The sequence below is a fragment of the Amblyomma mixtum genome, chromosome 10 (genome assembly GCF_055824585.1).
Source record: "Amblyomma mixtum isolate Tamu chromosome 10, ASM5582458v1, whole genome shotgun sequence".
In the NCBI taxonomy this organism is placed as follows: Eukaryota; Metazoa; Arthropoda; class Arachnida; order Ixodida; family Ixodidae; genus Amblyomma; species Amblyomma mixtum.
Genome location: NC_143021.1, coordinates 2,619,630 through 2,635,773, shown reverse-complemented (window position 1 = coordinate 2,635,773; position 16,144 = coordinate 2,619,630). Strand labels below are relative to the sequence as shown.

Sequence of the window (16,144 nt, the reverse complement as noted above, 5' to 3'; positions counted from 1 at the left end):
AGACGCAGGTTCGATCCCGGCCGCGGCGGCAGAATTTCGATTCTAGAGGCCCGTGTGCTGTGCGATGTCAGTGCACGTTAAGGGACCCCAGGTGGTCCAAATTTCCGGAGCCCTTCACTACGGCGTCCCTCATAGCCTGAGTTGCTATGGGATGTTAAACCCCAATAAACCAAACCAAACCAAACTTCTGCCATGAAGCTCCGCGCACATTTAGGACCGCCGCATAGAAGTCATCTGTGAGAGGAAAATAGTGTGTTGCTAATGCTTTCTTGTTAACTTAACAAGAAGCTAATGACAACACGAAATTATAAGCTAAAAAATTATGGCTCGTATGATGCCACTGGTGCAATATTGGCGTTGAGCGCGTTGCTTCAGCGGTGCATGCCGCAGCAGCTGGCGATAAGCATGTTTGACAAATCGCACTCAAAATTCTCGGCAAGCACATTCCTCCACGGGAAATGTTTATGAAGAGAATTTTTTTAGATATCATAAGGTTCCACTTTCACAAATAATACAATCGCAGACCTCCCATCCGCAGGCTTGTAGTTTTTTTTTTTGTTACTGACATTTTTGCTATCGTCAAACACGCTCCTCATTCGTGCTCTATCGCACTTTTGACTACGCAATGCCAGCGAAGGACAAAATTTATAAGTAAGACTGCTACTTATTGATAGAATGGACCATTACCTTCAATATTTTTGTAACAGTATATCACAATGTTCCACACTCTCCTCGCACTTAAAATTGTGTCCAGGAATTCTGGCCACACAGAACATTTCACACTGGTCCGAGGACACCAAAATGGTGACCACGCTTTGACGTCAGTTAAATATTTGAACTGCAATCCTTGCCGCGACTGATTATCCGTTGCACCTGTATTTTCCATTTGGTCTATCCCGTTTTTCTGAATACCAGAAAACACTACTGTGCATGCCTCAGTCGCTGTTTAGGGTGGAACCCCTGAGAGAAGCTAAAAAAGTTTTAAAGCTACGCTGTCCGTCCTATAACATGACGAAGAGTACAGCGCACTCATGGTCGAGGGCACAAGCAAAGAAGATACCTGCGACATGCTAGCGTTGATTTACAACCATGCATTTCCTGCGTACCTGCGCCATCACAGGAATATCCCACTTCTTGCGCATGCGGGATGCTGGACATGTTCTTCCTATGTATTCTGTCCTGAGGTTCGAAATAAACAGTTGCAAGTCAGCGCTCATGAGTCATGCGCCTCCCTTTCTGATGTCCCCTTCCTTTAGAACCCGCCGCAGTGGCTAAGTGGTTACGGCGCTCGGCTGCTGACCCGAAAGACGCGGGTTCGATCCCGGCCGTGGCGGCCGAATTTCGATGGATGCGAAGTTCTAGAGGCCCGTGTGCTGTGCCATGTCAGTTCACGTTAAAGAACCCCAAGTGGTCGAAATTTTCGGAGCTCTTCACTACGGCGTCCGTCATAGCCTGAGTTGCTTCGGGACGTTAAACCCCCATAAACCAAACCAATCTTCATTTAGTGCGCTCTATGCTTCCGCCATGAAAAACCAACAAGCCCAAATTGCCAGGCTATAGAGAGAAATACCGTTTATAGTGGCCTTTGTCCACATTGAGCCGTTGTGTGTCTCTATGTTTGCCTTTTTGTCTCTTTGTTTGTGTCAAGCCTGCCTCGTACCATGATGCTCAGCGAGTTGTGACCAACCTGTTAGGGGCAATACAATATATATATATATATATATATATATATATATATATATATATATATTTTACGGCTATAATCTCACAGCCGGGGTGTTCAAGCTGGTTCAACAGGCCAGCGGCGAGAGGTTGAATCGGCGAGCGGGAATCAGCGTCCAACGGGGCACCACACTCCCAACTTCCTCTTCTTTCGTTCTCCGCCTTGCCCTTCCTGCGTTTCTCCAAGCTCGTAACACTTCCCCCATAGTAGGCGAAGCCCGCTGGGCGAGTAAGGCATCCGCACGTGGATGACAAAGTTTCAGCCGCGCGACATGGGTGAGTTCTGTGCGGTCAGAACGTCGGCCGCTTGCGGTGACGCGCGGAATCCTATAGGTGAGGTCACTGAGTCGCTCCAAGACGACATAAGGACGGGTACAGTTCGCGAGCAGTTTCTGGCTTAAGCCACGCTTCCTGAGTGGGCGCCAAACCCAGATCAACTCGCCAGGGCGGTAGGTGACTCGGCGATGATGGTCGTCGTAGCGGGCTTTGGAGCGGTCTTGTGAGGCGAGAGTTCTCAGGCGGGCTAGTTGGCGGGCTTCCTCAGCATTGCAGAGGATCTCAGCGATGCCAGGGTCATCGTCGGTGGAGAACGGAAGTATAGTATCCAGGGTGTGTAGTGGAGAGCGGGCATAGAGGAGGAAGAACGGACTGTAACCCGTAGTTTCGTGTTGAGCGGTGTTGTATGCGTATGTGATAAAAGGTAGGATGGAGTCCCAGTCTTTGTGGTCAGGAGCGACGTACATGGAAAGCATGCTGGTGAGTGTCCGGTTGGTTCGCTCTGTTAAACCATTGGTTTGTGGATGATAGGGGGTAGAATGTCTGAACTGCACTGTGCGCAATCGAAGGAGTTCTTCAACAATATCGGCGGTGAACTGGCGGCCACGGTCGCTGATTACGAATCGGAGGGGTCCATGGCGCAGGATCACAGAGTGCAGCAGAAAGACAGAGACCTGAAATGCAGTAGCCGAGGGGAGAGCAGCTGTCTCACAGTAATGAATGTGGTAATCTGTACAGACGACAATCCAACAGTTGCAGCCATGGGACTTGGGAAAAGGCCCCAAGAGGTCTACCCCGACATTCTCAAAAGGAGATCTGGGAGGAGTCACTGGGTAAAGAAGAAGACCAGGAGGAGGACCGGTGGAACGTTTGTGACTCGCACACTGTACACAACTTGCCACATACTTCTCAGTTGTATCGCGCATACGTGGCCAGTAAAAGCGCTCTTGGATGCGGTGGAGTGTCCTCGCAGAACCCAGGTGCCCCGAAGTGGGATCGTCATGCATGACACGCAAAACAGAGGAGCGTAGCAGAGTGGTTTCTTGGGCGAGTTGGTTTACCATATTGAAATATACCTGCGCTTAAAAGACACGGACTGAAAGAAAGAGACACACACACAAAGCGCTGGCGTAGGCTGTGAGGCACCACTAGAAGGAAACGGAGACCAGTGGCGGAGTAGACCTTCTTGTAGAGAAGACTATTGCGTACACAGAATGCACAGGAGGTTGTAGGGGCCTGCGCAGCGGTAAAGAATGGCGTGAGATGCTGGTCCTTCCGTTGCTCCTCGTGGAATGTACGGCCATTGGGGAATTTGGGTTCTACGGAAGCGATGTAGTGGTCAAAGTCGTCGGCGTCACATTCCGTTGTTGCAAGTGGCAACCAAGAGAGACAGTCCGCGTCAGCGTATCGGCGTCCACTCTGTTACGACACGGTATAACCGAACTCTTGCAAACGGATTGCCCATCGTGCAAGACGGCCAGGTGGGTCACGGAGGTTGATCAGCCAACAGAGGGAATGGTGGTCGGTAACCACTGTGAAAGGTCGCCCATACAGGTAGCAGCGAAACCGCTGAAGGGAAAAAACTACCGCAAGGCACTCCTGTTCAGTAATGGTATAGTTACGCACGGCATTAGCACGGCACCAATGCCAACACCACTGGCACCAGTATGCACTTCTATTGGGGCAGAAGGATTGAAATGGCGGAGAATTGGATGCGATGTGAGGAGAAACTTAAGCTGGCGAAAAGAAGAATCGCACTCAGATGTCCAATCATAGGGAGGGTCTTTGTGGAGCAGGCTCGTTAGTGGGTGAGCGATGTCAGCGAAACGGGGAATAAAGTGGCGAAAATACGAACAAAGTCCGAGGAAGCTGCGAAGTTCCTTTGCAGTCTGAGGTGTAGGAAAGGATCCTACAGCCGCGGTCTTCTGTGGGTCAGGACGGACACCTTCACGGTCGAGGACATGTCTGAGCACCAACGTCTGACGTTCACCGAAACGACATTTCTTCGAATTAAGCACCAGAACAGCGTGCTTCAGGCAATCCAGCACAAGTGTGAGGCGTTCGTTGTGCTCATTGAATGTCCGGCCAAAAATGACGACATCATCGAGGTAGCACATACAAATATGCCATTTCAAGCCCCGTAAGATCGCGTCCATAAAGCACTCAAAAGTTTCAGGAGCATTGCTGAGCCCAAAAGGCATTACGTTGAATTCAAAAAGTCCGTCCTGGTGTTAAAAGCAGTTTTCTCTTTGTCCTCGGGATGCATAGGTATATGCCAGTAGCCCGACTATAGGTCAACGGATGAGAAGTACGATGCAGTGAACAGGCAGTCAATGGCATCATCAATTTGAGGAAGCGGGTACACGTCTTTCTTTGTTACAGCATTCAGGCGGCGATAGTCCACACAAAAGCGCCATGTGCCATCTTTCTTTTTGACCAGAATGACAGGAGCGGACCAAGGACTGCAGGACTCTTGTATAACACCCTTTTGCAACATATCCCGAACTTGTTGATTGATGACCTGGCGTTCCGTTGGGGACACTCTGTACGGCTTCTGTCGAATGCGGTGTGAGTAACCGGTGTCAATCCTATGCCGTGTACGTAACACGGGAATGCTACGGGAACCACTGGGCTCTGAAAAGTGAAAGATGGACGAGTATTTGACCAGCAAGGCTTCTAAGGCATAACGCTCGATACTGTTCAGAGACGTGCTGATCATCCGACGCAGTTGTGAGTCATTGGCTGGAGTAGCAGCTAATGCGTCTGGTGCGTCAGCAACCAAAGCTACCGAGGCAGGGCCATCTTGATTACACGTGGCGAACTTAATGTGAACTGGTAAAACCACTGGTTGCGAAGAACAGTTGATGGCCCACAATTGTGTCCTGCCCTGGAACACCGACACCAGGCAATGCGGAACCAGAATGAGTTCATACTTTCAACTGCGCAAAAAAAACACAGACACAAGGTGGAAGGCACGACACCAGCGCAGACTGTCAACTAAGCCGACCGTTCCATTTAGGGCTATTGTGTCGGAGCGGAACACTTGGCAGCATGTCATTTCAGGGTTCCTACAGCGACAATTTGGTTCACTTACGCTTTCAGACCCTTTCTTGGTGAAGAATTCTGCAAGCGTTGTCAAATTCCTTTCCGAGCTGGAAAAAGAAAAAAAGTACTTTGCCTGCGGCATAGACGTAGAGGACTTATTTTACTCTCTACCTCACGCTCAGCTCATGAAGAAAGTGAAAGACTGCATTGTCTTGGACAACGACGAGGTGGCTTTTGTGGCCAAATGTGGCATATCGGTGGAAAGTTTCCTCGAGCTGCTTTCTTTTTACCTAGATTCTACTTTCGTTGGGTGAGGTGGGAAAGTCTCTGTCCAGAGGTCGGGAGTGTGCATAGGCTCTAGAGTTGCGTCCATTTTGAGTGACATTTTCTTAAGTAGAATGCATGAGGAACTGGCGGGAGATCTTGTTGATCTCGCAGGAAAGGTATTCCGTTATGTGGATGGTTTTTTGGTTTTCCCGCTGTCGAGTTCTCCTAGGGTGGTTCCGGATGTCGTCAAAATTTTCAGAGAAAGGGGCGACGGCTTGAAGTTCACCTTTGAACTACCAAGCCTGGGCACTCTTCAGTTCCTAGACCTGAGTATCGAGTGCCTTGAAAAAGGAGTATGTTGGAAGTAGCACCCTCGGACCACAAAACTACTCCTGAACTATGGTTCTGGGCACTCCAAACTGATTAAGGCTGGCATAGTGACCTCCTGTCTGAAAGCTTCCCTGGAAAAATCCTGTGAGCATAGGGTTCAGGACAGCTTCCAAGCACAAATAAGGAGGTTGAAGGAAGCCGGTTATACTGAGCTTTCTTGGGATGGCGTTGCGCACACGAACAAACGTACACAGGAAGAGGCAGAAGACAGAAAGAGCGCAAACTATCTAGTTTGCGCTAACTAGTTTGCGCTCTTTCTGTCTTCTGCCTCTTCCTGTGTACGTTTGTTCGTGTGCGCAACGCCATCCCAAGAAAGCTATGCACCAACTCGCCCAGCAAGAAGTTCTTCTACATTATACTGAGCTTGTTCTCGGCCAGATCACTGAAAGGATCTTAGCTGAGACAGGGAGGGCGGGTGTTCAACAAAAAAAAGACGAATTGTAGGGATTCCATACGTTCACGGAATTTCGCACAGGATAAAAAAAGGGGGGCTAGATACGGAGCAACTGTCATTTTCACCGCAAGGAATAAGCTGGCGGGGGTCTGTAGCGCTGTACGCAACAAGCTTGAGCCAGAGGGCCACAGAGGAAAAGGTGGATGCACGGTAGCGCACAGGAAGGAAAACATATTCACGGATTGTGACACGGGGGTAGTTTATGAAGTCCCCCTAAAGTGTGGTAGGTCATACATCGGCCAGACGGGCCGATGTATTAATGAGCGGATGGCGGAGCACCGTAGGTCTTTGAAGGGCGCGGTCTCGTCTAACCTTGCATTGCACTGCAGGAATTGCCAGGGATGCTTTCCACATCTGAATAAGACCACAATCTTATTCAGACACCGAGACCAGATATGCAGGGAGATAGTGGAAGCATATCTCATCAAGAAAAAAGGAGATACATGCGTCGCTTCGCCTTCCGTCGGTCTGCTGGATGTGGAGATACCTTTTCTACGCAATTATCTCTGCACGAGTAGGAAGTACGGAACGTTGGCCTGACCGGATGCCACCTGTTGGTTTTTCCTTGTTTTTTGTGTTTTCGTTTTGTTGAAGTAATTGGCAGTGCACGCGCCAAAGTTCGTGATTGTGTTGCGTTTGTTTCTATGCGTCTGTACCCTGGGTTTTTTGAGCATTTGTAAGCACCTGATTCCTGAAATAAAAATTTAGTTGATAGTCTGCGCTCGTGTCATGCCTTCTACCTTGTGTCAGTGTTTTTTTGTTTTTTTTTTGCGCAGTTGAAAGTATGAATCCCCACAAACTCGCCCAGTTTTCCGTCCTTATTAACTACAGAATGAGTTTCTTGGCGCAGTTAGAATAGAGAGGCGCCACTGTGTCATCGAAGGTATCGGAAGCACGGCTGGGGCATGAAACTGGGACGCACTTGATAGAAAGCAGGGGCACACTGGTATCCTCGGATACGCAAAACAGATCTTGTCGAGCCGGCGTCTCCTCGAAGAGTCCAGATGGAAGGGAACCATCAACGCAGAGTTTCCCAGAGTGACAGTCGACAGTTGCGCCACACATACGTAAAAAGTCAATACCTAAGATAACTTCATGCGTACATCTCGGAAGCACTGCAAACTCCGCTGTAAAAATGGCTCAACCGAGGTACACCACAGCACTGCATATCCCCAAGGGGCACAACTCACCGCCCGCGCCATGAAGGTTAACACTGCGGTCCCAAAGAAACATCACTTTGCGGCCTAGCTGGTTCTTGAATGACAAACTCATAATTGAAATAGTTGCACCCGTATCCACTAAATTCATTGTGGGCACACCATCCACAAGCACATGAACTGTGTTTTTCAGCATAACAATTGAGGCAGGAATCTCTAAACGCAGCGCACAGTCTCCAACGGCTTCACCTCCCGCGGCCGCGCTGACTAGTTTCCCGATGAAGGCGATGGGGAACGGCGCCGGGGTGACGGGGGACGGCGCGCAGAAGAGGAAGGGGGTGGTGAGAAACTTCGGTCGGAAACGGGAGAGTGGCTGCGTTGTCCGTCGGGCAGAGGATAGTCGCTCGAGGTCAAGGGCCACTGCCAAGGAGAGTCGTACGAATTGCTAAACTCGTAGCGAGGTGGTGGACGGCGGAGGCAGTAGCGACCAATGTGCCCTAGAGTTACCTTTGGTAGCATATACAGTAACTCTAATGTGCCCCTCGATGCCGCAGCGGCGGCACACGGGAGCGGTGCGACGAAGAGCTTGTTCTCTAGAAGACTCACCCACGCGCGTCTTCAGGCCTTCTGGCTGGGTGCCGGAAGGAGCGTGCAAGCGGTCTTGAACGATGTTCATAATCCGGATCGTAGGTCAATTCAAAGTCCGCCGAGCGTGAGTAGGAGTGATAGGGATGACTAGGTCCACCGAACCTGGACGTGTGTGCAGTGTTTACTGAACTTAGCCCAGGCATTGAGGGGACTACTAATGGAGAACCTTGATAAACGGGAACATCAGACGGCACAGATGGTGGACACTTTGCATGGGGCTCGAATCTCAGAAGTTCCTCGCGAACGATCTGGCGGATCTTCGTCGTCGATAGATCCGTAAAACGCTCTTCGACGCAGGCCACAGTTGGAACGTTAGCCAGCCGCCCAAATTTAGGCGTAATACGACGAGTCTTCAATGTCTCGAATGTGCGGACGTGCCGAATGACGTCTGAGACGGCTCCCATGTCATATTTCGCGATTTGAAAATTGTACACATCTTCTGCAATGCCCTTTAGAAGATGTCCTACTTTATCGTCCTCGCTCATATTAGCATTCGTTGTTTTGCATAACTTAAGTATTTCTTCTATGTAGGTCGTGCAAGTTTCGTCCGGTAACTGAGCCCTGTGTGCAAGCGTTTGTTCGGCCCGCTTGCGGCGCGCGAGGCAATCGCCAAAACACTGTCGCAGTTCGGTTACGAAGCGGTCCCAAGTGGTGAGAGAGTCCTCGTGGTTCTCAAACCACACCAAAGCTGTATGGGTCAGGAAGAAAACCACGTTGGCAAGCTGAGCGGCGGCGTCCCAGCGGTTGTAGCGGCTCACCCTTTGATAATGGGTCAACCAATTCTCCACGTCCTCCCCTGCTGCTCCGGCGAAACTGCGAGGCTCCTGATAGTGCTGCGTTGAACCGGTCACTGTTCCCACAGGCTGCTCTGCAACTTGGATCGCAGCGTCACTTCGTGCTGCGGATGGCTCTTCGGGAGGCTGCATGGTTTCGGTCAGTGGTTCCAGGCCAGCAAAGCGACGACGCCGGCGGGGCTCTAGTTGTTGCTGCGCCGTTTTGTTGCTGAGATCGTTACCCGGCTCCTCCACCGCGATGTTACGGCTATAATCTCACAGCCGGGGTGTTCTAGCTGGTTCAACAGGCAAGCGGCGAGAGGTTGAATCGGCGAGCGGGAATCAGCGTCCAACGGGACACCACACTCTGAACACCACACTCTGTTGGGGGCACGGCACGCACACAAGCATGGTGTCCAACGTGCTCGTATTTGCCTGTCTGCAGGTCCCGCTTCTCGTCACCGCTGGAAATTCGAGTGCTACCACGACGTTTGACAAGCCAGAGCGCTCACCGCTGCTCCCCGCTTATCTACAACTGTCGCCGATGCAGCTGATCGACGCGCTTATCCTGGGCCCCTTCTTTGCTGACTGCCACCAATCACCGTCGACCATGGCACTGGATGTTCCCTACAAAAGCGGACTCTCGGACCCTCACAGCTTGAGTTGGGGGCACGGCACGCACACAAGCATGGTGTCCAACGTGCTCGTATTTGCCTGTCTGCAGGTCCCGCTTCTCGCCACCGCTGGAAATTCGAGTCCAACCACGACGTTTGACAAGCCAGAGCCCTCACCGCTGCTACCCGCTTATCTACAACTGTCGCCGATGCAGCTGATCGACGCGCTCATCCTGGGCCCCTTCTTTGCTGACTGCCACCAATCACCGTCGACCACGGCACTGGCTGTTCCCTACAAAAGCGGACTCTCGGACCCTCACAGCTTCAGTTGGGGGCGCGGCAGGCAAGCATGATGTCCAACGTGCTCGTATTTGCCTGTCTGCAGGTAAGATGGGACACTTCGTCAATTAGAAGTAATTACTTTGTCTCTAGTTGTCGTGCCGTGCCCCCGCACATTAGCATCGCTTGTGTGTGATTGTTGGTCTGCATGTCTTAAACTTATCAAAAGTGGGGATGTTGAAATGAATCCCGGCCCAGGCTCGACCACAGATGAAAAACTTGAACAGATTTTGCAAACGCTGAAGGAACACACGAAGACGCTAGGCGACATTAAACGTGATCAGAGAGCAGTTCAAAAAGAAGTGAAAGAAAACAGTATCGCCATAAAAAAGTTTGAGGACCGCTTAGCTAAACAAGAATCTTCCTTTTCTAAGTTCAATGTCACACACGAGACGGTGACTGGCCTAAGGGAAGCATTCGCTGACTTATCAAAGAAAGTTGACGACATGGAAAACCGCCAACGCCGCAATAACCTTATCGTTTATGGCCTACCAGAACAAGACAACGAAACGCGGGAGGATCTGGTAAAAGCAGTGAATGAAAAAGTGTTTTCTGTGATTGCTGTTTCTCCTAAAAGTTTAGACCGAATACACCGACTCGGTGGAAAGCAGGGTAATTCGCGACCAGTTATCATCCGCTCTTTTGATTTCAACGAAAAACATGAAATTATGAGCAACTGTTCCAAGCTGAAGAACACTGGGTTTTCGATCAGCGAAGATTTTTCAAAGCAAGTTTCGCACCGCAGAAAGTGTCTTTGGGAAAGCGCGAAAAGTGAGAAGTTAAGTGGAAAGAAAGTGCGGCTTGCTTACGATAAGCTCTATGTGGATGGCAAGGCTTATTACTGGGATGATGACGCGAAAACGCGAAAGGCTTACAGGGATGCTCGTAACCGCCGGAGTAAAAGCAGCTCACAGGACAGCGAGAACTCTTCCTGATGAGCTCATAATTTGGAACCTACATGCAAGGAGTATTTGTAACAAAACATCACATTCCGAAGCTATCCTCTTAGAACATGAACTGGATATGGTGATTGTCACTGAAACTTGGTTAAATGATTCCATTGACAGTACGGAATTTCTTCCTCCGAATTATGCAGCGTACCGCAAAGACCGTGGATCTCGAAGAGGAGGAGTTGCTATTATATATAAAACTTCAATTGTTTGTACAGAAATTGCTTCCCCGCCTGATTTCGAGTGTGTCGTGTGTTCCATGGAAATTGGTGGTTTGTTAATTGTAGTTGTCGCAGTATATCGTCCTCCAGGAACCACCGAAGAATACATGATTTTACTCAATGGTTTCTTAGCTGACAAGTTTGGTCACAGTAAATGCAAGATGATAATGGCTGGGGATTTTAATCTACCACTTATTGACTGCACAAACCTTAAAGAAGGTCAGAATGAACACGCAACTTCTCGCGCTCTTCTAGATATTGCCTTCTCCCTAGATTTAAAGCAAATTGTGAGCACACCCACGCGAACCCACGAATCGGGAGAGTCGCTACATGACCTTGTCTTTTTAAATAAGTCTGTTTCGCAGCTAAATTATTGGTATGAAGTCTTAGAAGGGATCTCTGATCACAAGATGGTGATTACTCACATATCCACTCAATACTGCACCGCTAAAAACAATAGAACCTTGACCATCCCGGACTTCTCTAAAGCTGATGATGTCGCAATATTAGATAGCCTGGAACTAGGGTATGATGACTTCACTCGATCGTTATATATCTCTAGAACTTACGTCTATAAACGATGCGTGGGAGAGGTTTAAAACAGTGGTGTTTGACTCGATAAAGCGATTTGTTCCCATGCGCACTAAAAAAAGTCAACAAAAGAAACCCATGGATTACACGAACATAAAAAGCGCCTTTTGAAACGTCTCAGGACTAAAAAATCCACCTCTAAAACAACTCGCGAGTGTATTAATGTAGTCTCTCAGGAGTTGAAAATGGAAATTATCCAAGCAAAGCACCTTTATATGAGTCAGACACTAACTAGTTTTATCAAAACTGCTCCTGGAAAATTTTGGAGATTTGTTTCAAAGCCAAAATCTGGCATTGAATTTTTGACAAGCAAAGATAGAACTATCACTGATAGGACTGAAATGGCATGCCTCGTAAATGAATACTTTGAATCAGTTTTTACTTTGGATGACGGTACTACGCCCCAAACGGAATCTCTTGATATACAACCTTTACCTGAGCTTAAATAAGTCATACCGGCATTTTCAATCTACTTCTCAAACTGGACGAAAAAAATCCCCAGGTCCAGATGAAATTCCTAATGCTTATTTAAAGCCGTATTCAGAGTGGTGTTCATTTTACCTCGCAGAGGTTTTCCAGAAATCCCTTGAATCTGGTCAAGTACCTAATGTCTGGAAACTGGCTAAGGTAATACCAATTCATAAACAAGGTCCCAAAGATGATGTCATGAATTACCGACCAATTTCCCTGACCAGTACATGTTGCAAAACGCTGGAGCATATTTTGACCAACCACTTGATGAAATTTGTGGAGGAAAACGGCATTCTGGGGATCAATCAGCACGGTTTTCGACGAGGGTACTCAACATCCACAATTCTGACAGAGCTTGTACATGAGATTGGTGAATTTATTGATGGAAAGGGGCAAATCGATATAGTTTTTATTTATTGACTTCCGGAAAGCTTTCGATAGAATATCGCATAGAAACCTGCTTATAAAACTGTCCTTTACCCTTGGCAACAATCAGCTAGTGAAATGGATAGAGGCATACCTATCACAAAGGGAGCAATTTGTTTCATTAAACTCTACTCATAGTTCTAAAAAATCAGTTCGATCAGGTGTGCCGCAAGGATCGATAATAGGGCCTTTACTGTTTTCAATATATATCAGTGACATGAGCACAGGTTTTCCCCACAAGTTGTGATGAAACATTATGCAGATGATACCATTGTGTATTCAAAAATATATTCCTCTTCTGACCAGCAAGAACTTAGCAACCATTTGGAGAAAATTAGTTCCTGGTGTGACGAGTGCCAAATGGAACTGAATGCAACGAAAACATCTTTTATGTGCATGACACGCAAAAGAGACCCTTTAACCTTCACTTACAGTATCACTGGTACAGCATTAACTCAAGTAACCGATGTCAAATACTTAGGAGTTCACCTTAAACACGACCTAAACTGGACAACGCACATTGACAATGTTAGCAATAAGGCCACGCGGAAGCTCTGGTTATTGCGAAGAAAACTTCATGATGCCACTGTAGAGGTAAAACTACTTGCTTACAAGATGGCTGTGCTTCCAGTGATGACTTACGCTAGTCATGTTTGGAAGCCGTATACTAAACAAAACATATTGAAATCTGAACGGGTACAAAACAAAGCTCTAAGATTTATTTTCAACTCGTACTCTAGAACCCAATCAGTGTCTGAACTTAAAAACAGGGCCGGGCTGACAACTGTGAAGCAGAAAATGCAGCTTAACAGACTGATATTCTTTTTTCATGTGCTGACAGGTAGCTGTAAGGTCAATCTAGACCGATACATCAAACCACTGAATGCTTCTGGCAGCAGAACAAAACACTCCAAACATATCACACCTCTGAATTTTAGAACAAATTCCTTCAAATACTCTTTTCTGGTTCGCACTATTGACGAATGGAACAAATCACCAAAAGAAGTGATTCAAAGTTCGGATATAAAGGCTTTTGACAACGCCCTCATGAAGTATTTGTGACTGGTTTGACTGTTATGTTTTTGTCCCATATCACATGTCATTTTGTCTTTCCTACAAATTTGTATTGTTGTATTGTTTTGTATTTCTCCTAAGGCGGTGATCTGCTGATGTACTGCATCTAGTTCTTGATTACTTCAAGGATCTCAACTCCTGTCTTGGCAGCAGCTGACAGTATGAATAAATAAAAATAAATAAATAAATAAAAAACTTCCTCTTCTTTCGTTCTCCGCCTTGCCCTTCCTGCGTTTCTCCAAGCCCGTAACATTATATATATATATATATATATATATATATATATATATATATATATATATATATATATATATACATACACCTCCCACCGCGCAATCCGCACACCCTGACAGGTGTCAGTTCAATGCTTTGGACCCGAGGAGTCGCGATGGTTTGCTCGCAAAGAACAACCTGAGCCTCATGCACCGGCTGTTGACACCTGCCATTGCGGAGCAGTGGCGCATCGCTTAACCACTTCGATAGGAATGTTGCGAGGACTCCCAGGGATTTCAACTTTACAGGATGAATTTCAAGTAGAGAAGGACCGATTCCGCATATATGGGCATTAACCTTTACCTCTACCCGAACATCTTTCATCCGTGAACTATGGATCCGAACACCGGAACCAAACTGAAAACCGAAGTGATAGCGCACTTAATTCATATTTCGCTAGCTACACAAATCTACTGTCAATTTTTTTCTTTTTTTTAGTCTATTCTTTTGTACATTCTCATTGTAGAATTCCGGTAATAATGAAGAAAATATAGCCGAGTGGTTATTGATGCGAGTGTAGCACCTAAGAGGCGTGGGTTCGAATCCTACTCGAACTCAGATTTTTTCATAGTATATTTATTTTAGTGATTTTCTTAGTGGTGTGACGCACGGCCAAACATACGCCCACAAATACGCCCACATACGCCCACAAAGGTGCAAATGTTGGCGTTAAACAAATTCCCGTACTAAAACTGGTTTTGTGTGAGGCTCTGATTGGACGGACCAATGCAGCCCGCAGCAGACCATGCCCTCTTAATTGTTACGATCTGCAGTTTTGTTTTAGGTTTTGTCCTCCTATAGGCTACTGTAGGGAGACTACGCTACCAGCAGTCATAGTGCCAGAATGTATCCGGCGTTAGGCCGAGTATTTGGATTAGGCTGTCGGTTTTGGGTTCGCGTCACTCGCTTGCTAAAGACCAAAAGGGCGCTTGCGTTGTGGGGATGGACATTGGCGACCAGCTATTCCCTCGTGCTATTATAATGACGCGTTCACCCACTGATAAAAATCTCTACTTTTACCTTTGTGTCCGCAACACCTGGGAATTGCCAGTACCAACAGCCGATGGAGGAGACACATGCAAGCCGGGCAGTTTCCAAACAGGCGCATTCCTTTGCAGCCGCAGCAGTAGGGCTGACATCGGGGCAGGCGTGTAGCAGGGGAAGTCAAGAGGGTCATAAACTGCTCCTTTACTGAGAACTGTCTGGCGTCGCGCCAGCTGATGGTTCATTTTTGCTGTTTCCGGCAGCGAAGACAGACAACGACACTTCTCTCAGCAGTCCTTCTCTGCTCGCCGGAAGATCAAGCAATAACTTCAATAAATCGCCCTCGCCGGTCGCCTATATCTCCTGCCCCTTGGGAATCTCCGCTATGCTATCCTTAAAAAAGGTAGAGCCACCAAAGTTGCGGTTTCATAGTTGAGAACGATACGCATCACATTAAGAGAGTATGTGTGGAATAATTTATAATTGAAATGCTTTCTCTCATGCTGCTCCATTGTCTGTTTCAACAGCCAAACAACGACTGCAGTGTACCAGACACGTTTTGGTAACGTCAGGCATAGGTTGCTGCTTTCCTCGTTTCGCCTTATATCTACTCTCACCAAAGCCTGCTACAGATTTGCAAGAATAAATGAAAAATCAGCGATTGTACGCAGTATTTTGCATGCCTCACATGCCCCGAACGCGTCTTGTACGCAGCAACCGCCGTTGGGGTGTGAAACCGAAATCGAAACGACGTGAGTAAAAGTTTAACTATAAATCCTTCATGTGCCGTTGCTGAATTCCATGTCGTTACCAATGTATACCCAGCGCATCACTCCAGAACAATTTGCATACAAAAATGTGGTCTTTCTACTCCTTGCAGACCTTTCTGGCTCTGCTCTGTCTCCAGAGTTGGCCTTGCCTGTTTGGGGCTGCGCAGAGTGAAGCGGAGCAGGCGCACGTTGTGGCTGAGGGGCTCCCGGCGCTCGAGCCGGACGCTGTAGGCGGTGTTCGGGTCGTCCAGCAGAAAGTCCCCGGCGAGCACCACCCGAACCTTGCGGGACAAAAGGACAAAGGCCCAGAGGGCGCCCGCAGCGGCAGCCGCCGTCGCCAGCACCAGCACCAGTGAACGCCGACCCAGCAGAGCCATGGCGAAGCAGAATATTCTACGAGGCTTCGTCTTTCTCTCGCGCTCTCTCTGCGCCGTCTTGCTTCTTTCTTTGCGCTATTCGGGCAACAACTGAGTGAATGTCCAAAATGATTAGTAGCGTATCAAAACACAAGCATGCACTTGAAGAAAAAGATCCCATAAAGTTAAAAGGTAATACATGTTTTTATTGTCAGCAGGATTGCTTGCACAGCACCACACCTGAAATGGAAAAAAAAAATGTGAGAACAATTTGGACCCCGTAAAATGCAAAATATTTAGAAGAGCACTTCGCAACTTTGGTCAACGCAGGAACTAAAGAACA

General features: G+C 47.9%; 1 protein-coding gene across 1 annotated transcript in view; it reads right to left on the bottom strand.

Moving 5' to 3' along the window:
- LOC149324991 (NADH-cytochrome b5 reductase 2-like) overlaps window positions 1-15,822 on the bottom strand; it is an 80,837-nt gene extending 65,015 nt beyond the window's left edge. The window contains exon 1 of the mRNA XM_089563421.1: window positions 15,595-15,822. Within this exon, the coding sequence (XP_089419547.1) occupies window positions 15,595-15,822 (228 nt within the window). The remainder of the gene's footprint in view (window positions 1-15,594) is intronic.
- Between the last annotated feature and the right edge of the window lie 322 nt (window positions 15,823-16,144).